Source organism: Saimiri boliviensis, chromosome 17 (assembly GCF_048565385.1).
Source record: "Saimiri boliviensis isolate mSaiBol1 chromosome 17, mSaiBol1.pri, whole genome shotgun sequence".
Taxonomy (NCBI): Eukaryota; Metazoa; Chordata; class Mammalia; order Primates; family Cebidae; genus Saimiri; species Saimiri boliviensis.
The window spans coordinates 26,889,661-26,914,481 of NC_133465.1; the positions used below are offsets into that span (position 1 = coordinate 26,889,661).

At 36.7% G+C, this 24,821-nt stretch overlaps 1 protein-coding gene across 1 annotated transcript in view; it reads left to right on the forward strand.

The window, feature by feature from the left end:
- The window catches only part of MYO1D (myosin ID), a 363,423-nt gene that overhangs the window by 97,439 nt on the left and 241,163 nt on the right, over positions 1–24,821 (forward strand). The window contains exons 4-11 of the mRNA XM_003933128.4: positions 626–791; positions 2,867–2,920; positions 4,547–4,642; positions 8,313–8,429; positions 10,370–10,573; positions 14,468–14,613; positions 14,691–14,805; positions 18,989–19,159. Coding sequence (XP_003933177.2) covers positions 626–791; positions 2,867–2,920; positions 4,547–4,642; positions 8,313–8,429; positions 10,370–10,573; positions 14,468–14,613; positions 14,691–14,805; positions 18,989–19,159 — 1,069 coding nt within the window. The remainder of the gene's footprint in view (positions 1–625; positions 792–2,866; positions 2,921–4,546; positions 4,643–8,312; positions 8,430–10,369; positions 10,574–14,467; positions 14,614–14,690; positions 14,806–18,988; positions 19,160–24,821) is intronic.

A 24,821-nucleotide genomic window follows, 5' to 3' on the forward strand; every position in this document is an offset into this window, starting at 1 on the left:
AGCAAGTGCCTTAAAAATAGTATTGTTTTCTGTATCACCTATTCTCTTTTCAGAACACATCTTTTAAAAAATTTTTCTTTATGTAAATAAAATATATACTTTTATAAAAGGGAAAACAAAAATTACAGAATTAAATTGAAGGTGTAAAGGTTCCCTGGAATCCTACCTTGCCCACCCCATCAGTCTCCTGCCTAGAAAACCTTAGTAAGGTGTGCTGATCCCTCCAGATTTTTAAGCATTTACTCACACTTGTGCTTGCACATACACACACACGTACACACATATACACACACAAGGATCCTGCAATGCATGTTATTTGACAACTTGATTTTATATTTGTTACTATATGTTGGACATTTCCATGTGAGTACATATTGATGTACTTCATTCTTCTTAGCACCTCTATAGTATTTCACTATATTGGGAAAGAAAACTTTATTTTTATCCATATTGGTGGACATTTTAGATGTTTGGGTTTTTTTGATATTGCAAACAATGCTGGAGTCAGCATCTTTGTATAAATATTTGTATACATCTTTGTATAAATATTTAGCAAAGTCCAGGTTTTTAAAAATTCTAATCTCTATGAGTTTTTATAATGACTTTCATTTATCTGTGTTTAAAGAGTGAAGAATATGTTGCTTAAGTCCAACTGTGTTTTGGAAGCTTTTGGAAATGCCAAAACCAATCGTAATGACAACTCAAGCAGGTTTGGAAAATACATGGATATCAACTTTGACTTCAAGGGTGACCCTATTGGTGGACATATCAATAACTACTTACTAGAAAAGGTAAAATGTGCTTAATTTCTGAGGGAATGTTATAAGTGCTGAATGTTTAAACAAATTATAGAATTTATTTTATTAAGTCAAAGTGGCTTTAAATCCTATTCTCCCTTCTTGATTAGCTTTTTATGATAAGTTATTTTCCTTTTGTCTTCTATTCTTAGCACTTACAATGTCAAGTTGGAAAAAGTTGGGGATTTTGTACATAGATTTAGGTATGCGTGTGAATGGATGGGGGCGCAGGTGTGAGTGTTTGCCAACTTCTGGGTAATTTCAACCAAAAATCAATCTAATCAGTTCTAGTCTTTTTATACATCACCATCTTCTATACATTTTAATTTTATGTATTAAAATTTTCTTCTAGTTTCTTTTTGTTCATTGTTTTGTAGTAACATATATGTATTTTGTGATCTTACACCCTAATTATGAAGTAAACTGTATTTGGTCAGTAAAAACTTAAAAATAGGCTCAATTTCTAGAGGATTCCAATTAAAATTTTCTTCTTGGGACCACCAGAGAGGTTATGTCTGGTTTTGTTTTATGTTTTTTGAGACACGGTCTCACTCTGCCACCCAAGCTGCAGTGCAGTAGCGTGAACATAGCTTACTGCAGCCTCAACTTCCTGGGCTCAAGCGATCCTCTCACCTCAGCCTCCTGAGTAGCTGGGACCACAGGCATGGGTCACCACACGCAGCTGATTTTTTTTATTTTGTAGAGATGGGGTCTCCTGTGTTGCGCAGGCTGGTCTCAAACTCTTAGGCTCAAGCAGCCCTCCTGCCTCAGCCTCCCCAAGTGCTGGGATTACAGGCATGGGCTGCTGCTCCCAGCCAGTTGTGTCTTAACCAATCTTGATTATCAGTGGGCGTGACTGCAAGAGAATACACAGAGTTCATTTTTACAGTTAAGCTTGTCCTTTACAAAATTAGGTCACCACCCTGAATTTACACCAATCTAAGCTGACAGGTTTCTCAGTTAAGTGTTTCCTATCCCAATTAGGCCGTAGCATCCTTTATGGCCATTTAATACAGTATAATCTTTACTTTTGTTTGTTATTGAAGTCAGACTGTTAAGGAAATAAATCTATTATCAGAATCAGTCAAAAAAGGACAGGAGGCCGGGCGCAGTGTCTCATGCCTATAATCCCAGATTGTTGAGACTGTTCCTCCCTAAGCATTCCTTCCTCTTCTCCCCACATCTAATCCTTTGAGAGGCCGAGGTGGGCAGATCACCTGAGGTTGGGAGTTTGAGAGCAGCCTGACCAACATGGAGAAACCCTGTCTCTACCAAAAATACAAAATTAGCCAGGTGTGGTGGCTCATGCCTGTAATCCCAGCTACCCAGAAGGCTGAGGCAGGAAAATCACTTGAACCTGAGAGGCAGAGGTTGCGGTGACCCAAGACTCTACCATTGTACTCCAGCCTGGGCAACAAGCATAAAACTCTGTTTAAAAAAAAAGAAAGAAAGAAAGAAAGAAAAGAAAAAGAAAAAGGACAGGAAATGCCAGGTATTATTATCAATCTTTTTTCCAGAATGTTTTATTGATTCACTTTATGTATAATACATATTCAATCAAAATGGTCCCTTTGAATGAACCCATATTTTGAACCCTCTCCTAATAGCAGTATTTTTGGAATCATCTAAGGCAGAGGTCCCTATGGATTGATCTTGCTCAACTGACTTTTATTACAGGATATAAGGCATTGCTCTTTGAAATGCCAGCAGACCCTGGGGAAAGGAATGTTAATATTCCTCCCTAAGCATTCCTTCCTCTTTTCCCCACTTCTAATCCTTACCCCACCCCCAACCACCAAATTCTATCTTTAGACTCCAAGTTAAAAAAATCAAAATAGCTTCATTCTTCAGAAAGTTTTAGGGACCTCTATTTTAAGCAATAAAAAGAATTATCAAAGAATTGCAGGGCAAACCCCATAGAGAAGATCTATTCTCCGATGAGCATACAATCCATGGGGTCTTTAGGATTTTTAAATGCTCTGTAGATATAAGTTTCCCTAAGAAATTGGCTACTGTTTTATTTTAGAGGCACATTTTCAGGCTAACCATTTTAATGTGTTTTTTCTTAGTCTCGAGTGATTGTGCAACAGCCGGGAGAAAGAAGCTTTCATTCTTTCTACCAGGTTAGTAATCTGTTACACAGATAATTGATCATTAGCTCAGTTGTGCAGGAAATAAGTATTTCCCCCATCCTATGCATCCCTCACCCTCCATTGGCCCCGCAGTACATCACGCATGCATGCACCACACACCCTGCCCTACGTGCTTAAGAGATTAGACGAGCGTGACTGTTCCATCCAGCTGGTAGGGGCTTACCCAACCAGTGACTGCCTTGGGTGAGCATCACCCATATTTTCTTGCAGTGTAGATAACACTTTAATGACTGTGAAAGCTTTTGAAATGGTACATTCTAAATGTTAAATTCATTTTTGTTGTATTTGGAATGATGCTGTTGTTTCCATATTTGGGAAGCAAATATTCAGAGAAGGGAATACAAATTAGGTTTGTTTCACTCATATAGACTATAAAGCAGTATGATTACTATTAAAAAAACAATCCAGATTTATAACTTCAAAGGAGAATTAGCTTCTTTAATCCATCAAGTTTAGAAAAAAATTTGTGTATTTCTTTTGAACAGCGCTTTTAGATTCTAAAGCAAAATCTTTTAAATAGCTCTCCTGTTGTCAAGTCTTTACACTCAGCGAACAAGTATGATGTATTATTGTAATTTTTTAAAACCCAAGATAATATAAATCAAGGCTAACAAATAAGGTGGAGGATCAAATTAGGCAATATTGTTTTGGATTTTTAAGAAGTAGAACTATAAATTGATAAGATTGATTTCCATGTATAAGCTGTCACTGAAAGTAACTGAACAATGACAATATAATTGAATGTGATTCAGTTGAATAGGTAACTGCTTTAATAGACACTACTTATTTGTATATATAAGTTCTGATATATTTGGTTTAAAAATCAATTTTTAAAATCTGGTAAGTAGACTTTTTAAGTAAATAAAAGTATACAGTTTAATTTAGAGAATTTAAACAATACCTTCCAAAGACATATCTATATAAAAGCACTGTTAATACTGTATTTATGGTTCTGTTGGCAATTTGCCATGTTTTAAATAAGCTATTTTTCTACCAAATATAAAAGAGTTCTGTTTATTTCAGTGACCTATAAATTTTTCCCAGTGTTTTTCCCACTTGGGTGAAACTATTAAAATTTATCGTTATCCAACACTATGGTCATGGTTCCCCAGCTGTCCTCCTTTCCTGAGAGGAAAAGCCGTTTGTTTCCAGTGTGATTCAGCATATGACTGTCTGCTGATGCTTCTTAACTTCTGTAAGCGATATTGTCTTTTCCTAAATTCTGAGACAGAACTATATCCTGTCTATAATGAGGCTGCTAAGCAAGTGACCACCACAGAGCATAGGATCCTGTTTTACAAATGACGGCGTTTAAAGCAAGAACTTTTTATGCCAGTTATATTGTGAATGAGATGACACATTTTCAGAGTAATTTTCTTTATGACTGCATAACATTCTCTGTAACTGATTACATTGAACGCTTTTACCTTGAAGGTTTAAAAAAAAAAAACAAAAACAAAGAAACTTCTTCAAAGATAGAAACAGGAAGACATAAGTGAGTTAAGCCCAGAAAATGAATGAAAGCCATATTACACTAAGTTAATGTTTTGTTCAGTGTATGTCTGCCCAACTTATTTCTAATTAAATATTTTTCAGCTACTCCAAGGAGGTTCAGAGCAGATACTACGCTCTCTACATCTCCAGAAATCCCTTTCATCATACAACTATATACATGTGGGAGCTCAATTAAAGGTGAGAATTTCCTCTTTGAGATTTCTGAGATATAAAATCAATCAACGAATCAGAAGAGACATTCAATGATTATCTGTTCGAGCCTGCTGCCTTTAGGCAAATAAATGTCTCTTTTATTCTGTTCTGTTTTTTAAATTCTCAACAGAGATTCAGTGCATTTTTGAATCAGCAACTTTGCTTAAAATTAGTTCCGATATTTTATCACCATCTGACAGGAAAGAAGTTTTTTCTGTGTTCAATCTTTTATTTTAGTTTTGAATCCTATCCCTATTCCTTTTGACACTATAAAAATATTGATAGGACTAGGAAGTCTACCTCCTAAGAAGATTTCATATGATTTGGCCAAAGACAAATTAGTAAGACAAAATTAAAATGCACTTTGATTCTGCATTCACTGTTTGTTCAAATATTATTTTTGATGTACCCTAGAAATAGTTTTGTGCCCCTTGAGGCATTTCTGTTCAGCTTTCAAGTTTTTCCCATTTTTTCCCTTTTCTTGCATGCAAGCACTTGCATACATTTATATACAGGCATATTCTTGCCCTTTTATTTCTGATTCATTTTCTGCTAGTAATTTTACAACTAATTCTAATAATAGTTTGTTGATAATAATTACACTATTATCCTATTTTGTAGGAGGGAAGCTATATAAATATATAGAATAAAATATGGTAGGATATACATCACAGTATTATTTATTCTGAATGGGTGTGATTATGGATATTTGTGTTCTGTTTTTCCTTATTTAAAAAAATTCTATAATAAAAAATTTATCGCTCTCATAGTTAGGGAAGAAATAAAAGAAACTGTAAAGGAAAAAAATCTAAAATGTGGGAGATATTTCTTTAAAAAATTTATAAATCAAAGCAAATTATACCTGCATTACTAGTTTAGCTGTACTTTTATTGCTGTGCATAGAAATTAATGATATTTTAGTTTTTGCAATTAATTTTCCATTATTTGGCATTTTGGTTACAAAAACTTTACTTTTACAGTCATCTAAGAGCAGGAATATTTGGCTGAAAATGAATTAAAAACAAAAGACAAGGCACAGTGGCTCACGCCTTAATCCCAGCACTTTGGGAGGCCGAGGCGGGCAGATCACCTGAGGTTGGGCATTCGAGACCAGCCTGACCAACATGGAGAATACTCTGTCTCTACTAAAAATTCAAAATTAGCCAGGTGTGGTGGCGCATACCTGTAATCCCAGCTACTCGGGAGGCTGAGGCAGGAGAATAGCTTGAACGCGGGAGACGGAGGTTGCAGTGAGCCAAGATCATGCCACTGCGCTCCAGCCTGGTAAACAAGAGTGAAACTCGATCTCAAAAAAAATAAATAAAAACAAAAAACAGTAGAGGGCAACCCTTCAACTCTCTGAGAACTAGCCAGAGGCACTTAGAGATGTGTAAATAATTGTGAAATCAACACCTGGAAAGCCAGTGACTGGGAATTTTTTTTCAATCAAATTGTCTTACTGACTAAGTTACTTTTGACCAAGTCATGTAGAGTCCCTACAGAAAGCAAGTATTAATAGCCTTTTTTCCAGGTTAAATTTAGCTTAGATTCCCTTTTTATAAAAAATTTTCCGTTTCTGCTTTTCCTGCGTTTTTTTTTTCTTCCTAAGAAAAACAAAGAAGTAATAAATGATCATAGTCAAAACCTAAAATAGAAACCAAAAGGAAACGAAAACTAACTCTTACCATGCAGAGATGATTATTGATAATGGTTTGTATCTATGTTTATAAGTGGAATCATACAATAAATCCTGATTAAACCTGCTTTTATTCTATCTTTCCATGCAAACAAATATAAACTAATATAATAATTAATATAACTGTAAAGTATTGCACTGTCTGTATCTTAACCAATCCTAACATGCAGGAAATACATGCAGTTAAGATATTTTGGGTTGCAAGTAGGAGGAGACCCAATTAAAAGTCTCCAAAAACAATAAGAAACTTAATTATCTAGCATAACAAGAAACCCTGAGATGGGACAATTTCAGAATTAGTTTATTCTGAAATTAACTAATGCCTTAACAATGTTGTTAGGAACCCAGGTATTTATGTGGTTGTTTCCCCAGGTTACAACTCTGCCACACTTAGTGGACAGCTTTGTCCTCTTAGGCTGGTTTTCCTTGCAGTCACAAAACGTCATCAGAAGTTCCAGGAGTCACAGGCAAAGGAGATGTTCATGACCTATTTCCTTTTATAAGCTAGAGAAACCTCTCCAGAACCCAACTTCACTCATCCCCCGTAAACACCTTCCCGCATATTATATTGATCAGAATGGCATGCCATGCCTGTGGCTAACCAATCATTTGGTAAGAGAAATAAGATCACTCTGATGAGTTTAGACCAGTGAAGATTTGCTGCTTGAGGCTAGGTAGATGCCAGTCACAAAGGACATGCACACTTAGAGAGGAGTAAACAAATGAGGGTTCAATCGGCAAGAAAGAAATGGGGTTAGAGGATGACTTAGGTAAGCAGTCAGCAGTTCCTCACAGTAGGACATTTAGATTTTGTTTATCCAGTTACTTTCCAATTTCTGCATGGTTGCAGTTTATAATCATAGTAATATCTGAAAATGCTGAGTGTTTTTTTTTTAATGTGCTGCTACTAGGGAGGTGCTTTATATAAATCCTCATTCAATCCTGACAACCATCCTGTAAAATATGTTATTATGCCCATTTTATTTGTGAGGGAGTTAAGGTTCAATGAGGTTAAATATCTTGCCCAGGGTAAAAACAAAAAACAAACACCTAGGAGGAGGAGGGGCTTGCCTGGTTGTCTCCAGCACACTAGAAAAACTTGTACTTACCAGGCAGAGAGGTCCCCTTCCAGAGCCCTTCCTCAATAGGTGAGCATCAGGCCAGGTCTTTGTATCCAGACAGGAGGAGAAACTCACCAAGGAAAGGATTGGTCAGGCCTCTGTGACTGCTGCTGTGGTAAAACTAATATAAACAGTTACTATTGCTTTATTGTGAATTTCTGTTTACACACTTGTATTTCCAGTGTAATGGCCAATCAGCTCTTTAAGGGCAGGTGCTTCATCTTTGAGCTGCCTATAGCAGTTAGTAAAGCTGACTTACCAAACACTTATCAAGTGAGTAAATGAATGAAGTTATAGTCCTAGACTATTTAATAGCTGCTGAATGACGGAAGCTGACTCTTTGCTTTTGAGGGCCCACCTTTTCTTACCTGGGAAATAAACCACCTGATTATATGAGAGTGAAGTGTTATTGCCAGCCTAAACAAGACAGCTGTGGAACAAAGAGCCACAAACAACAGTAGCCAAGCATGTATCTTGGAGGCTCCCACGTTCAGCACTTCCATTTGTGATCTCACACCCTGTGATTGCCTTCACAGATCATGGAGTGGGGATTGGCTTCTCTGAGCCAGCTCAGGACTTGCCCCCTCACTGAAGGTTCCAGAAAAGGGAACAGTACCTTTTTTTTAGGTGATGGCTTTCACACATAAGTGGGTTTTGTACCTGCTGAATTATGTTGCCACTCCTGAAATGATTTTTATTTTCTCTGGAGACTTAGCATCCCCTCAAGTGATTTACTATGAAGGCAAAACCTTGGCATTATTTAAATTTAGTTTTATAATTGTTGAATTTTAATGCTCATATGAAATGTCTGTGACAAGTTTCCCATTTTCATCCCCAGTCTTCTATCAATGATGCTGCCGAATTCAAAGTTGTTGCTGATGCCATGAAAGTCATTGGCTTCAAACCTGAGGAGATCCAAACAGTGTATAAGATTTTGGCTGCTATTCTGCACTTGGTGAGTAGGGACACCTCTCAAAATACATTGTCTTCTGGTGGGAATAGGATGCTTTCTCAGAAGATTTTGTTTTGTGTTTTCCCTGTAGATGTAAAAAGTATTCAGAGAAAAATTTCTACATGCTTTGAAGAAATTACTGCGTCTGTGGTTCTTGCCATCATGTTATAATATTATGAGGGATTTTCCAAGCCACTATAGGGTTGGAGGCTACAACTTCAGTTAATTGTCCTACTGGTATTGTCAAACTTTGAACTGGTTAATCTTAAGGATAAAAGAATTCAGCAGTGATGTGACTACTAGTGGTATAAATTTCTAGTGGCATTTGAAACACAGAATCATAGGTTATCAGAACTGGATTTTTGATCGTCTCATTTTACTGGTTGGGAACTGGCCCTGATGGGTGGCGTGACTGCCTCAAAGGCACAGCCAGCTCATCCCAGAGCCAACACTATAGACCACATTGGCAGACTCATGGGCTACTTGTTGCCCACTGTACCACACTGAGCTTAGATGTGAAGAACTCTTTGTCAGATATCTTTTGTAACCATTTATATCATTAGAGATATTTAAAATACACTGAACATATACTCTTACAATATTAGTGACAGCATGGATTCAAATCTGGAATAAAAATTACCTTTCACTTAATATAGCAAGATTTAACTCTAAATGAATCAGGAATGTACAGGATCTATATGAAAAATGTTATATAACAATATAAACAATAAACTTTCCTGACTAGGAAGACTTTAGTATTATAAACTGTCTCATCTGTTTGAATTAGTTTTTAAATACAGTGTAGCAATCCCTTTCAGAATCCAAACAGGAATTTATTTTGTTTTTAAGTTGACTTATTGATTCTAGAATTTACCTGGAAAAAGATCAAATAAAATATGTGAAAGAAGCATCATGTAGGGTAGGGTGAGGGAGGAGAGGGAACATGACAAGTTCTACCAAACTTGAAATGATAGTAAAAGCTGTAGTACTTTACAACTTTTTACATATTCAGCACCAGATCGACAGATTCATCAACTGATTGGTTAATGTGCTGGACATTTGGTAGATGGTTAATCAGTATTTATTGCTTATTGAATGAGTGGAATACAAATAGACTCAAACACTTGAGGAAATTTAGCATATTAAAAAGGTGACATTTCAGCTGGACAGGGTTGCTCACACCTGTTATCCCAGCACTCTGGAAGGTTTGAGGTGAACCAATTGCTTGAGCCCAGAAATTCAAGACCAGCCTGCACAACATGGCAAAACCCCATCTATAAAAAAATACAAAAATTAGCCGAGCATGGTGGAACACATCTGTAGTCCCAGCTATTTAGAGGGGCTGGGGTGGAAGGATCTCTTGAGCCTGGGACATTGAAGCTGCAGTGAGCTGTGATGCACCACTGCATTCCAGCCTTGGTGACAGACCCTTTCTCAAAAAAAAAAAAGGTGACATTTCAAATCAGAAAAAGCTAGACTGTTCAATAAATCCTGTTGGAGCAACTAACCATGTAAAAAATAAAGTTAGATTCTTACTTGACATCATATACCAAAATAAATTGTGGATGGATTAAAAAGTTTAAGAAAAAATAACTATAAGAGCATTAGAAGAAAACATCAAATGCTCATAAACCATTTGGAGTAGGAATGGTCTAAGCTGACACCAAAGAAAGAGACACCTAAGGCAAAAGACTCATAGATTTGAGTACTTAAAAATGTAAAACTTCTATCTATCAAAAACATACACTGAAAGTGAAAAGATAGATGAATGTCTGGAGAAGGAGAAAAAGTAGATGAAGCACTCTGTTTTTATATATTGAGATGTATAATGTATTTAAGAAAATAGGTAGAAACAAGGTCACTTGAATTACATTTTACATTGGCAAATATATCCTTGACATAATGTCTCTAGTGTGTTATTTTTTTTTTCACTTTTGATACAGGGAAATTTACAATTTGTAGTAGATGGTGACACGCCTCTTATTGAGAATGGGAAAGTAGTATCTATCATAGCAGAATTGCTCTCCACTAAGACAGACATGGTTGAGAAAGCCCTTCTTTACCGGACCGTGGCCACAGGCCGTGACATCATCGACAAGCAGCACACGGAACAAGAGGCCAGTTACGGCAGAGATGCCTTCGCCAAGGTGAGAGTATAACCGACCCTCTGTCGCCTGGTGTCGACTGCAGTTGCAGTTTGAGTGAAATCCTGTGAGGATGTATTCAGACATTCTTAAAAGAGGGTTAAGGCTTTTAGAAACCATAATGATATTTTTGGGCCATCGAAGTCTCAATAAAACTCCCAGATGTAAGCATCACTGCCAGAAAAGGTTCTGAGAAGAGTGGGAGCTGACTGGGGGCGGCACTCGTGAGGGCCTCGTGTGCACGGCCCCTTTCATGGCCTCCTGTGCTGCTTCTCTCACTCAGTAATGCTTCACCAGAGTCAGCTGACTGGGCTCTGATCCATTCTTTTTTTTTAAGTTTTACTTATTTTTAATTGACAGATAATAGTTGTATGTGTTTATGGGTACAATGGAATATTTCAGGACATGTACACATTGTGGAATGATTAGATCAGGCTAATTAGCATACCTCTTACTTCACCTACTCATCATTTATTTGTGGTGAGAACATTTAAAATCCACTCTTAGCAATTTGAAACAATATTATTAATATTGTTATTAACAACAGTCACCATGCTTTGCAATGAATCACCAGAAATTATTCTTCCTATCTGAAACGTTACCCTTTGACCAATGTCTCACACTTTCTCCATCCACCCCCCTCCTCTAGCCTCTGATAATCACCATTCTATTCTCTGCTTCTATGAGTTTGACTTTTTCAGATTCCATATAGGTGAGATTACACAATATCTGTCCTTTTGTGCCTGGCTTATTTCACTTAGCATAATGTCCTCCAGGTCTGTGCACCAAGCCTGCAGTGATAGCACCGCAATTCATTTAGCCATCTTCCTCTTAAATCATCCACTTTACTTCCCTTTTTTGCCACTGCAAACAATGCTGCATGTCTTTGTACATCTATGCTTACATAGTAGTGTTTTTATTTCAATTGGATGGATTCCCAGGAGTGAACTTCTCAGGTCAAAGGGTATACTTATTTTATTTTTATGTTTTGAGATGGAGGCTTGCTCTGTCATCCAGGCTGGAGTGCAGTGGCATGATCTCAGCTCACTGCAACCTCCATCTCCCAGTTCAAATGATTCTTCTGCCTCAGCCTTCCAAGTAGCTGGGATTACAGGAGTGTGCCACCATGCCCAGCTAATTTTTTGTATTTTTAGTAGAGACAGGGTTTCACCATGTTGATCAGGCTGGTCTCAAACTTCTGACCTCAGCAATCTACCTGCATCGGCCCCCCAAAGTTCTGGGATTATAGGCGTGAGCCATGGTGCCTGGCTATATACGTATTTTAAACTTTAAATTTACTGATCTTATGGCTGCACAGTAATATTTCATTGTTAATGTCATTACTAGTATATTTGAGCATATAATATTTTTGTAGAGTGTAAGGCATAGTCTAAGAATTGCCTCAGTATATCTTTTGTATATTTTTCTTTGGAGCTATTCTCTTTTTATTGTCAATTTTCAAGTGTTCTTAATATATCATAAACTTTAACCCTTTGTTTATTGTCTGTGTGGCAAGTGTTGTATTTTCTCACATCTAACTTGTTTTGCTGGTTGATTAGATTGCTGTCTATTCTATTGTTTACATTTGTAAGTCTTAGCCTTGGTTTTTAATCTTGGGATAATATGAATTTTTCCCAAGTTCAGTGGAAAGCAATAGGGAAGATTTTAAGGAAGGGCAATGACATCAAGTTTGCTTTTTTTTTTTTCCCTTAGTCGCGCAGGCTAACTGCAGTGGTACAATCTTAGCTCACTGCAACCTCCACCTCCCAGGTTCAAGCAGTTCTCCCGCCTCAACCTCCTGAGTAGCTGGGATTACAGGCACCCACCACCATGCCTGGCTGATTTTTGTATTTTTAGTAGAAACAGGGTCTCATCATGTTGGTCAGGCTGGTCTCAAACTCCTGACCTCAGGTGATCTGCCCACCTCAGCCTCCCAAAATGTTAGGATTGCAGGCATGAGCCACCATACCAGGCAAGTTTGCATTTTTTAAATGATCACTGTGGCCTTAGTATGAAGAATGTTATGGAGGCTAGAGTAAGAATGGAAGCAAAGAGGCCAACTAAGGGAATATTTTTTTCATCCAGGAAAGAGATGAGGGCAGCTTGGACCAGAAGGGTGGAAGTACAAATGGGGAGAGGAGGGGGATTTGAGATGGACTATGTTGAAAAAATAAAATTCATAGGACCTATTGCATGGGGAATGAGAAAAGCAAGGATAATACTTTAACATGGTCTGGCTCCAGCCTGCCTCTCCCACCTCAATTCATACCATATCCCCCTCCCTTTCTTCATCCCATTAGTCATCTCTCAGTCCTCACAGATTATCCTGATCCCTTTCTCTTTCCAGTCACAGGGCCTGTATACATCTGGTCCCTCTGCTTGGACTGCTCCTCTCTCCTCTCTTGCCTAGTTACCTCTTATTCATCCTTCTGATCTCAAGTCAAGCATCCATTTCCCAGAGAAGCCTTCCCTAGCCTCCCTGAGCACTGCATAGATTAAATTCCCCTAAGATCCCATGTACCTCTCCTTTAGTGTAGATGTGTGTCTGTGAGGTGAGGGGCAAATGAGAGAGACAGAATAGCTTTTTTCCTTCACTCTATTCCCTAAATTTCTTGGAGATTGAGACCATGTTTGTGTTTGCCTAGACCTGTATCTCTAACAAACTATATATAGTAAATATTCAAATATTTGTTGAATAAATAAGTGAATTTCTAAGTGGTGCTATTTATTTGTGGCTAAGAGAAGGATAAGAAAAGTTGTTGGAGGATGAAAGATCAGAAGTCCTTTGAGTATGAGATGACTGTGAGACATTGAAGAGTCAGAGTCAGGTACACTCTGTGAGTCAGGAGCTCAGAGACTATTCTCTGGGTCTGGGTTGGGATAATACTTTTAGGAGTCATATTATATTTGTATTATTTAATACTGGTTGAGATTATTTAGAAGGTGCTAGAGAATGAAGAGAAGAGGACCAGGAAGAACTCTAACTTTTAAAAGTCAGGTAGAGGAGGAGACTCTACCAAAGGTCACTAGAAAGGAACATCCAGTGAACAAAGAGTAAAATTTAGAAAGACTGTTAGCCCAAATCCAGAGAGAAGAGTGTTCCAAGAAGGCAGTGGAAACCTAGGTTAAGTGATGCTGAGCGACAGAGTGAGATGTCTATATGAGGTACAAGAAAGTGTCTATGTAGAGGGGCTGTGAGTCTTTGGTGAGCTATTTCAATGGAGTAATAGGATGTAAGTGGAGACTGGAGTGTATTGAAAAGTAAAGGGAAGGTGAAGAATGGAGGTAATGGATATGGGTGAAGAGAGTGGGTAGCTGGAAGGTTTTCTAACAATTTGACATTGCAGAACAGATGTGTATCGGGATGTGAGTATATGTTAGCACGTGGCACCTTTGTCCATGTGTGGTTTGGTGTGTGTGTTCTTGTGCATTGGATGTGTGGTTGATTCTCAAGGAATTTCAACCCATAATCTTTGGCTCAGATCTCCATTTAGCATTAGAAATAAATATTTATACTTCTAGAATTCATTTAGCTTTATTGAATCATAGATATTAACTCACCAGCTCTCAACGCTTTATAGTTGATTAAATTAACAATAAAGCAATGAACTGGCTTATTCCAGGGATCAGGCAAAGTATTGATTGACCTGGGCAGGGAAACATGGCTGGAGAGTGTCATTGGAATTAGTGTTATGACCAGTAATAATCTTTTAAAAATACAAGCTATTTAGTAGTTTTTGTTGTTGTTGTTTTATGGACAGTCTACATTTTGAATTGTTCTGCTGAGGCTATGCTAAACAGTGAAAAGGTAGGACAGGAATTTAAAACTGATCACAAATTCTGACAGAGGACTCATTCCCAAATGGGCAAGCATTCATAATGCTATTTTCCTTGCAGGCAATATATGAGCGCCTTTTTTGTTGGATTGTGACTCGCATCAATGATGTTATTGAGGTCAAGAACTATGACACCACAATCCATGGGAAAAACACTGTTATTGGTGTCTTGGATATCTATGGCTTTGAAATCTTTGACAACAACAGGTAAATTGGAAAAGATACTTAAAACCCTGTGGCTTGTTATCTATTTGTTGAAAACTAATTTATTCCTTTTCTTGTAGTTTTGAACAATTCTGCATCAATTACTGCAATGAGAAACTGCAGCAGCTATTTATTCAGCTGGTTCTGAAGCAAGAACAAGAGGAATACCAGCGGGAAGGGATCCCCTGGAAACATGTGAGTGAACTCTCACAGGATATGCCTTTGTGTGTTTCACATAGTATTGATAACGTCAAATCCCATTTTAGGTATTTCTTGATCTTTTGTGGGTATTTGAAACCTCTGAACCTTAGCTTTCCATTTTGGGATATGTAAATACAATTAAATTCATGGTTTTTAGGTAGGATTGCTATAATTTAATAGACTTCCTTGTTGGTGCCCAGCACATCCTGAGTTAGAACTGGTAAACCTGTTTTCACTTTATGGCTGATACTGCATGGGCTTTCAGGTTCATATCTGTCTACTAGAGTTTAGCATACTTAATTAAGCTTTAACTTAAATTGACTGCACTTTGCTTCAGAATCTAATTTTTTCTTCCCCTTTTACTCCACTTCTACTTTGTAAACTATATGGTATTTTATTGTCTTCAGTTAATGTTGTTCATATTCTCTGAAACCTGCGCATTAAAACACTTGTGTTACTTTCATCTCCATTACATTCTTGTGCATTACACTTCCGTTCTTATGTATTACACTTTGATCATCACCTCTACTCTTATGAATCTTGGTGAATTTTTGTATTTGTCGGAGACAAACTAATCTGATAAGGTGTATCTGGAAAGTATAATGGGTTCAGGGTGAAAACCACAGAGTTCATAGCTAAAAGGTGTGACTTATTTGGTTTTTAAATTTCCTGTGATTAGACCTCCTGCTTATGATAGAAAATGAGACATAGTTATTTTTCTTATAAGTTTGTATTTTTAAGCAATTTTGAGAATAAACTTGAAAAACACAAAAACTTTTGAGTTTCTATAGTTTGAGTTTATAAAATTGTTCATCCTCTTGCCAGAGAATTAAAATAAAGCCAATATTTGATTTTTGTTATCCAACATAATATCAGCAAAAAATTATTTGAAATACTTTATTTAAATGACTTATCTTCCTTTCTACCTTCCTATTTTCTATTTCCTCTCATTCTGAAATAAAGAGACAATGATATAAAAAATAGCTTTTCTGCCTTAAATTGTATCTTTGCCCTCCATCATGTGTTAAACATTAGAATATCATAAAAATGTTGCTCAAGTATATTGACATAAATTTTACCTATTTACAAATAAACTAAAGAATTACTTTATATAAGAATTATCTATAGTTTGATTTAAATAGTGAGCTCTCATAATACAATTAAAATGTAATTCAATTCAATTAAGTTTACATGAAGCTTTCTAAGAATGAATCTGTTGAATAATATACAGTATAACTGAAGCTTGGATTTTTAAAGGAAATGTAATCATGAAACTTGTTATTCAGATGTGATTCCAAGGTACTAGTTAAAAATATCCTTTAACAATCAGAATATCAAATTTCACAGGCATAATTGACAACAGGGTAAATATTGCAGTAGACTAATCCAAACATCTCAAAAAGAATCAAGAATCCTAAAATGTAAAAACTTTTAGCTAAATAAACAAAGAAATATTTGTCCTAGAGGGAGCAGAAGCCTAACCCCAAGATAACAGTTACTATATGCCAGAACCCCCCACGATTAAAATTTCTATTCTGGGTAAAACCCCAAACTTCTAAACATAGTGATTCTTTTTAAAAGATATTTTATTATGGAATATTTTAAACACACATTAAAAAGAGAGGCTATTGTACAGTAAGCCCTATATACCCATCACCTAGCTTTAACACTTACCAGTAAATTGCCAGTCTTATGTCATCTGTACCATACCCACCTGCTCCCAGATTATTTTGAAGCAAATTTCAGATATCACATTATTTCATCTATTCAGTTGGATATCTATTCAGTAAATATTTCCATATATTTCTCTAAAAGATAGAGTTTTACAAAAACCATAATCATAATACCATTATCACATCTAAAACATTAACAAAAATTCCTTAATGTCATAAAATATCCAGTCAGTATTCATATTTCATATTTCCTTAGTTGTCTTCTAGTTGTTTTGCAGTTTGAATTTGGATCCAAATAAGTGTCTTACATTGTGATTGATTGATAGGTCTCTTGAATATCTGTAGATTTTTCTCCTTCATCTTTCCTTTTTTCTTTGCAATCTTTTGTTGAAAAGAATGATCTCTCTTTGCAACCTTGTGTTGAAGAGAATGAGTCATTTGTTCTGTGGAGCTTCCCACAGTCTGGATTTTGCTAATTGCATTCCTCAGGTGCCATTTAATAAGTTTCTCTGTTTCTTGTATGTCCTGTATATTGTCTGTTAGATCTAGAGTCTTGACTGGATTCAGGATGAGTTTTTTTCCACAGCCCATTTCATAGACTGTGAACTTCCACCAGGAGGTTTATAGTATCTAGTTATCTCTCTGATACATTCACTTTTGCAAGCTTTTGATGCTGTAGTTTGCAAATCATTTTAGCTATTGAGAACCTGACACTCAAGCACAAAGCTGTTGTATTTGTAGTGGGAATGAGAGGCCAGAGCCTCATGTCCCTAAGCTACCCCATCACAGTTCTTCTGGCTCCCTGTATCCCTTAGGAAACCTCATGGGAATGCCAAGTTGCTGGAGTAATTTAGTTGGAAAACCACTGGTTTAAGCAATGTTTGAAGCAGTATTAAACTTACAAACTAAAAGTTACCAGAATCTTCAGCAAAGACCAGCAGCTTTTTGTAATATAATTGGAATTTTAGGGAAGGTCATGCTTTAGTCCCTGGGACAAAAGACTTGGTCTTTAGTTTCACAGCCCCAAAGGCTAAGATGTCAGCTATTAATATAGAGCTACTGCTGTTTGAGTATTTTTAGGATTTTTTCCAAAGATGGAAATAACTTTTCTCCCTAATTAGAAATGTAATAAATACCCATAAAGAAAGTAAATATTTAGACCTGCTGTGCTTCACCTCAGTACTACTAAAATTCTTTGTTGTGGAGGCTGTTCCGTGCATTGTAGGATATTTAGCAGCATCTCTGACCTCTACTCACCAAATGCCAGTAGCACCCCTACCCCATTTTGACTGGAATTGTCTCCTGACATTGCCAGATGTTCCCTGGTGGGCAAAAGTCCCCCTAATTGAGAAGCTTTAATTTAGACAAATCAGAAAAGTATAAAAAAAAAAAAAAAAGTAAAAACTACCCACTTTGCAGGTTTCAGTCCATAAAATACAGAAGAGAACATACAAGACTAGAAATGGAGCTAAAAGCCAGGTACAAATAACTGGCATAAATTCATGGATTTTAAAGCATGATATGGCAATACATGAGTCACTTTAGTGGTCTATTATGAGTGTATAGACCTTACAGAAGGTAATGGAGACAATGCTCAGTTTAGGTAACTCCTGCATAAGATGGGACATAGCAACACACAAGATTAAACTGTGTGATAATAAGCTGCCCCTCTTTGTGATGTTGGACCTGTGTGTGCCCTCTGTGTGTGGTGATAGGTGTATTGCAGGCTATCAAAATAAACAGGTGGGTGTGGCAGAGGATTTTTCAACAAACCTTTGTGTGTGTGTGTGTGTGTGTGTGTACATATATATGTGTGTGTGTGTATATATATATAGTTGCTGAAAAGCCAGAAGTTAGTTATAACTTCATTCAGCTAATGGAAGTAAAGGAAAAGCTTTTTCTTATCTTTTATAGACACTTATTTCTCAGAGTTACGTTATTTATATTATTCCTAGAAAAATATCACAGTTCAGTAGAATTTTTGAGTAAGCTTTTAACTTTGGGGAAACAGAAAGAAATGCTCTTTTGGATTTTAGTCATGCAGAGTCATATAACTAAAATGCAATTTCTGTGTCATACCTTAACTTTATTATCAAGTAGTATATCAGATAGTATTTTAAGGTTATTTGTTGGCCCTTTGTGGAAGGCGGACCTTATGGTTAATGGCAGGCAGATTGGTATGAAGGGGTAGGGTTGGGTGTGGGATCTGGAGGCAGGATTAAAATGAGTTCGTAATGGGAGAAATGGTGTCTACCTTATTATTTTTGCCTTGGGCTATACTAATCTCAGACAATGTGTTTCATGATAGAAAGTTAACAAAGAAATTTAAAAATAAACCTCTGTTAGAATGTGTACTCATTTTAATGTAAGACTTCTTTAATGTTATTCACACATTTGATACCAAAGTAGTTTTACCTAATCTCCTGATACAAATAGGAGCATCAAGGTTTGACCTGGCCTGGTCACTGTTCTCTTCAGAATTGCCTCTTTGCTGTGTCCTACAGATTGACTACTTCAACAATCAGATCATTGTTGATCTTGTGGAGCAACAGCACAAAGGCATCATTGCAATCCTCGATGACGCTTGCATGAATGTTGGCAAAGTCACTGATGAAATGTTCCTTGAAGCACTTAACAGCAAATTGGGCAAACATGGTCATTTTTCCAGCCGAAAGGTAATGTGTTTAATGACACCTTCTTCTCCCTTTTATCTGTGAAATTCTTCTTATTGTTTGATGGAGTTAAATGACTTTATATGTTGGGCTAAAAGAATGTACCCTTAAATAAGAGAAAAGTCACAAACCTCCATTAAATGATACATTGCTGTGGATAAATGCCTCTCTGGTTTGTAGTATGAAGAAATTGATAAAATCATGTTAATCCAGGAGAGGGAGCTCCAGACTATACAATTTGGTAGAAATGGCAAAAATGATCATGATTCTTTAGAAAGCATGATGTCATTTATAACCAATAGATTCAGAGTCCTTGTGCATGTGCTAGAATTTTACTTCTGCATCTGATAATTCTGGCGTGGAAAATAGCTTTTGTCCTTGACTTTTTACTGTAATCCTCAGTAACAAAATGTGTTGTGTGCTCTGCCATACTTCTTCAGACTGTATGACTTTCTTGAAAACAAAGAGATTCTAGTTGTAATTCTGGTTATTACAGAGAAACTTATTCATTAAATAAATGGCTATCCTTTTAACTCTCCATAGTAATTGGTGGCAATTGTGATTATCAGACCTTTGTGCTGATATGGACATATTCGCATGGAATATGTTTGCCATTAGGATTTGTTCAAGAAATTTGTGTTAGAAGAGGAGCACATCATCACTGCCCCTGAGACTTCTCTACACATGGTCTTGTCTAGCAACCACTAGCTAAAGGGAAAACAGGCCCTGCTCCTTCACATCCATAGAAAAAGGGGGCAAACATTTCTGCCTCTCCGCAGTTCTGTATAAATCTATAACACATTGCCATTTTTTAGCATGAATAAAGTCTATTTTCTAACTTCATCTTCTTTGAAATTATGTAATCAGAACAGGGAAATTCCACAATTAACTAGCTAAAGCCCAAATAACCAAGAAATAGATTACTAGCTGATATTTATTTAAGGCCAGTTTTTTCTAAAATATTCCCGATAGTTTGTTACTGAGGATTGATTGTAACCCTGCTACAAGTTGGCTTTCAGATACGACAGTCTGCTCTTTCATATTAAGGTTCTGGGTTACAGGTACTCCTTCAGTCATTCCCCATTTGCACCACAAATACCTAATAAGTGCCTCTCATCTTCCAGGTACAATCCTAGGTGCTGGGGACAGAGCATTGCAGTTAGAATTCACCTAAATAATTCACAGTAATACTTTTAAGGATGGCATGATTACGTGGGCAAACGTCCTATTTTTGAGGGATAATTTATAAATGCCGTTTATAATCACAGCTCAGGTTTTGGAGACTCACCTAGCACTGTGCCTGCCAGATGGTAGACACTCAGTTAGTGTTTGTAAACTTGAATTGTTCACAATCATATCAAATAAATTTTATTTAAATTAGCTAGGAGTCTCACATGAGAAATCAAATCCACCTCATTTTGATATCTTCTACCTTGGCCATTTATATACATGAATTAAATGCGTCAACCAAATATTTTGAAATATAATATCATTCAGGTTTTTTTGTTTGTTTTTTTGTTTGTTTGTTTGTTTGTTTGTTTGAGATGGAATCTTACTCTGTCACCTAGGCTGGAGTGCAATGGTGTGTTCTTGGCTCACTGCAACCTCCACCTCCTAGATTCAAGCCATTCTCCTGCCTCAACCTCCTGAGTAGCTGGGAATACAGGCATCCGCCATCATGCCCGGCTAATTTTTATATTTTTGTAGAGATGGAGTTTCACCATGTTGATCAGGCTGGTCTTGAACTCCTGACCTCAGGTCGTCTGCCCACCTCTGCCTCCTCAAGTGCTGGGATTACAGGCATGAGCCACCATGCCCAGCCATGTCATTCTTAAGAGTAACTATACATATTACTTTTAAGCATTTGGTGCTGATTTGACGTGAAATGCTAAACAGTACTTTATCTGTGGAGAGGTGTTTTTTTTTTTTTTTCCTTTTTCAAACTTGTGGGAGCCCAGGTTTCCCAACTTTCAAACCAAATAGCTCTTTCTTTTGGTATCCCCATGACAAGTACTGAGATAGTGATTATTTGTTTGTTTGTTTATATTACTTTAGATCTGGCGGGGGCACGTGTTCAGGTTTGTTGCGTGGATATATTTCATACTGCATGATAGTAAGCTTTGGGTGATAGGTATGCTAGAGGTGATAGCATACCTATCACCCAAATAGTGAACATTGTACCCAACATGTAATTTTTCAACCCCCACTCCCCTGCTTTTGGAGTCCCCAGTGTCTTATTTCTGTCTTTATGTTCATGCATACCCATTGTTTAGCTACCACTTACAAACGAAGACATACATTACTTCACCTAGAATAATGGCCTCCACCTCCATCCCTGTCACTGCAAAGGACATGATTTCATTATTTTTTATGACTGCATAGTATTCATTATATATATGTATATCACATTTTCTTTCTCTCCAGTCATTTGTTGATAGACACTTAGATTGATTCTATGACTTTGCTATTGTGAATGATGTTGTGGTAAACATATGAGTACAGATGTCTTTTTGTTATACCTAGTAGTAGAATTGCTAGGTCAAATGGTAGTACCATGTAAAAGAAATGTTTACATTTCCTTTTCTCCGCATCCGTGCCATCTGTTTTTGATATTTTTAATAATAGCCATTCTGACTGGTATAAAATGATGTCTTATTATGGTTTTAATTTGTATTTCTCTGATAATTAGTGATGTTGAACATGTTTTCATATATTTGTTGGCTGTTCATATGTCTTCTTTTGAAAAATACCTGTTCATGTTCTTTGCCTGCTTTTTAATGGGATTATGTGATTTTTTTTGTTGTTGTTATTTAGGTATTTGAGTTCCATGTAGATTCTGAATATTAGTCCTTTGTTGTAGACATAATTTACAAATATTTTCTACCATTATGTAGGTTGTGTGTTTACCCTGTTGGTTATTTCTTTTGCTGTGCAGAAACTTTTTAGTTTAATTAAGTCTCAGTTGTTTTTGTTGCATTTGTTTTTGAGGTCTTAGTCATAAATTCTTTGCCTATGCCAATGTCCAGACAAATTTTCCTAGGTTTTCCTCTAGAATTTTTATAGCTTCAGATTTTACATTTAAGTCTTTAATTCATCTTATTTTTTGTGTATGGTGTGAGACAGGGTCCAATTTCATTCTTTGGCATATGGCTAGCTATTTTTCCCAGTACCACTTAGTGAATACAGTATCCTTTCTCCGTGGTTTATTTTTGTCAGCTTTGTTAAAGATCAGTTGATTATAGGAATACAGCTTTATTTCTGGGCTCTCTGTTGTGGTCCATTGATCTATATATCTTTTTTTTTTTTTTTTTTTCTTTTTTTACCAGTACCATGCTGTCTTGGTTACAGTAGCCTTATAGTATAACTTTTAAGTCAGGGTAATATGATGCTTCTAGTTTTGTTCATTTTGCTTATAATTGCTTTGGCTACTTGGGCTCTTTTTTGGTTCTGTGTGAATTTTAGGATTGTTTTTCTAATTCTGTGAAAAATGACATTGGTAATTTGATAGGAATTGCATTGAATTTGTAGATTGCTTTGGGCAGTACGGGCATTTTAATGACATTGATTCTTCCAATCCATGAGCATTGTATGTTTTTCCATTTTTTGTGTGTAATCTATGACTTCTTTAATCCATGTTTTGTAGTTCTCCTTGTACAGATCTTTCACTTCCCTGTTTAAATGTGTTCCTAGGGTTTTCTTTTGTGTGTATGTGTGAATATCGTAAATGGGATTGGATTCTTGATTTGGTTTTCAGCTTCAATGTTATTGGTGGTGTATAGAAATACTTACTCATTTTTGTACATTGATTTTATATCCTGAAACTTTACTGAAGTTGCTTATCAAATCTTGGAGTCTTTTGGAAGAGTCTTAAGGGTTTTCTAGGTATTAGATCAAGTTATCAGTGAACAGAAATTATTTGACTTTTGTTTTCCATTTTGAATACCTGTTATTTCTTTGAGATAGAGATTTTTAAAATGTGTTCTTCTTTGGGAATTTTACCTAATGAAGGAAAGAAATGAACAAATTATCAAATATTTTAATCACTGTGAACTGTTTCTTACATATGCTATTACTGTATGTTTTGAGCTGGATATCATCCTTTGCTACTAGTTACTGATTAGCTAAACTTACTGGCATGTTAAATTAGAGGTTTCTATCTTGTAACAGTTATTTCATTTAGGGACTACATTGTTTCTTCCACATCAAAGTTACTATGGAGAGACAGGCATAAAATTATTATTTAAACTATTATTAATATAAAAAATTAAACGATAAATACATGACTGTTATTACCAAAAAAAGTAAAGAAAAATCTGAAACCTTTTGTGTTCAATCAGTTGTGACTTTACAGCATTCAAATGTAAGAATGTTCCTTTAGTGTAGACATCTCTTGGGTCCTTTTCCTTGAGAGGTTTTATGAAGAAAAAGGTTTTGTAAAAGGGGTTAATCAGAGAGAGAGAGCAGGAAAGGGGAATTAAGTATTTTGGAGACTTCTCTGTATGGTAGATGCTTTGTCCTCCATAGTTCATTTAGTCCTCAGAACAACTCTCTGAGATAAGTAATTATTAAACAAGTCAGAGTGAGTAGATGGTAGAGCCAAGGTTTGAACCTTGGAGGTCTGACTCTAATTTCCTATAATTATTCACTTGTCAAATTAATCGAACACACCCTTCAGGTTGAGATGATTTGTTCTCAAACCTTAGAACCTAAGTGATTTTTGTATATTTCCCGGGAAAACTTTTGTGGACTCTTAGATGTCTGCTAAAGAAACTGTAAGATTCCAAGTGATTCTTCAGAGGACAGACAAAGTCTAGGTGCTTCTGTAACAAGAAAGGTTGTAGAAAGTCATAGAGACCTCCACAGCCATATAAAAACTGCCTTTCCATAAACTGTTTCTCTTCAGTGAGAAAGAGCTGTAGAAGGTTTATCTTCTATGAAGCAATAGACCTAACTGGAGTCTCAGCTTAGCAGACAGATGAGCCAGGCCTCTGTGTACATAAGAGAGAACAAATGTTACATTGGATTCCAGGAGTCCTTCCCAGTACCACTTAGCTATGTGATCTTGGGCCAATCGCCTAACCTCTTTGAGCCTCAGTTTCAAGAGAGATCGTTATACCTTAGATGTCAGCAGTGAGGACTGAATAAGATGTGTGTGCCTAACAGTTTGTCAGTCTTCAGTACGGTCCTGCTTAAGTGGACCTCGAAGGAGAAAGAAACTGTATCAGTCAGGGTAGGCTGGGCTACATGAAGATAGTAGCTTAATTTTGTTTGGTTTCATTTTGTTTTTGAGAAAGGGTCTTGCTCTGTCACCCAGGCTGGAGTGCAGTGCCCCGATGTTGGCTCACTGCAGTCTCTGCCTTCCACGCTCAGGTGGAAGGTGATTCTCCCATCTCAGCCTCTCTAGTAGCTGGGACTACAGATGCACACAACCATGCCTGACTAAATTTGGTATTTTTAGTAGAGATGGGGTTTCACCATGTTGTCCAAGCTGGTCTTGAACTACTGGGCTTAAGCGATCTGCCCACCTCAGCCTCCCAAAGTGCTGGGATTATAGGCCTAAGCCATTGTGCCAGCCTGTAGCCAAGATAAAAGTGTCATAAGATAGTAGAAGTAAGTCTGTGTCTCTCTCAGGGACCCAAACTTCTATCTTCTGACTATTCCATGC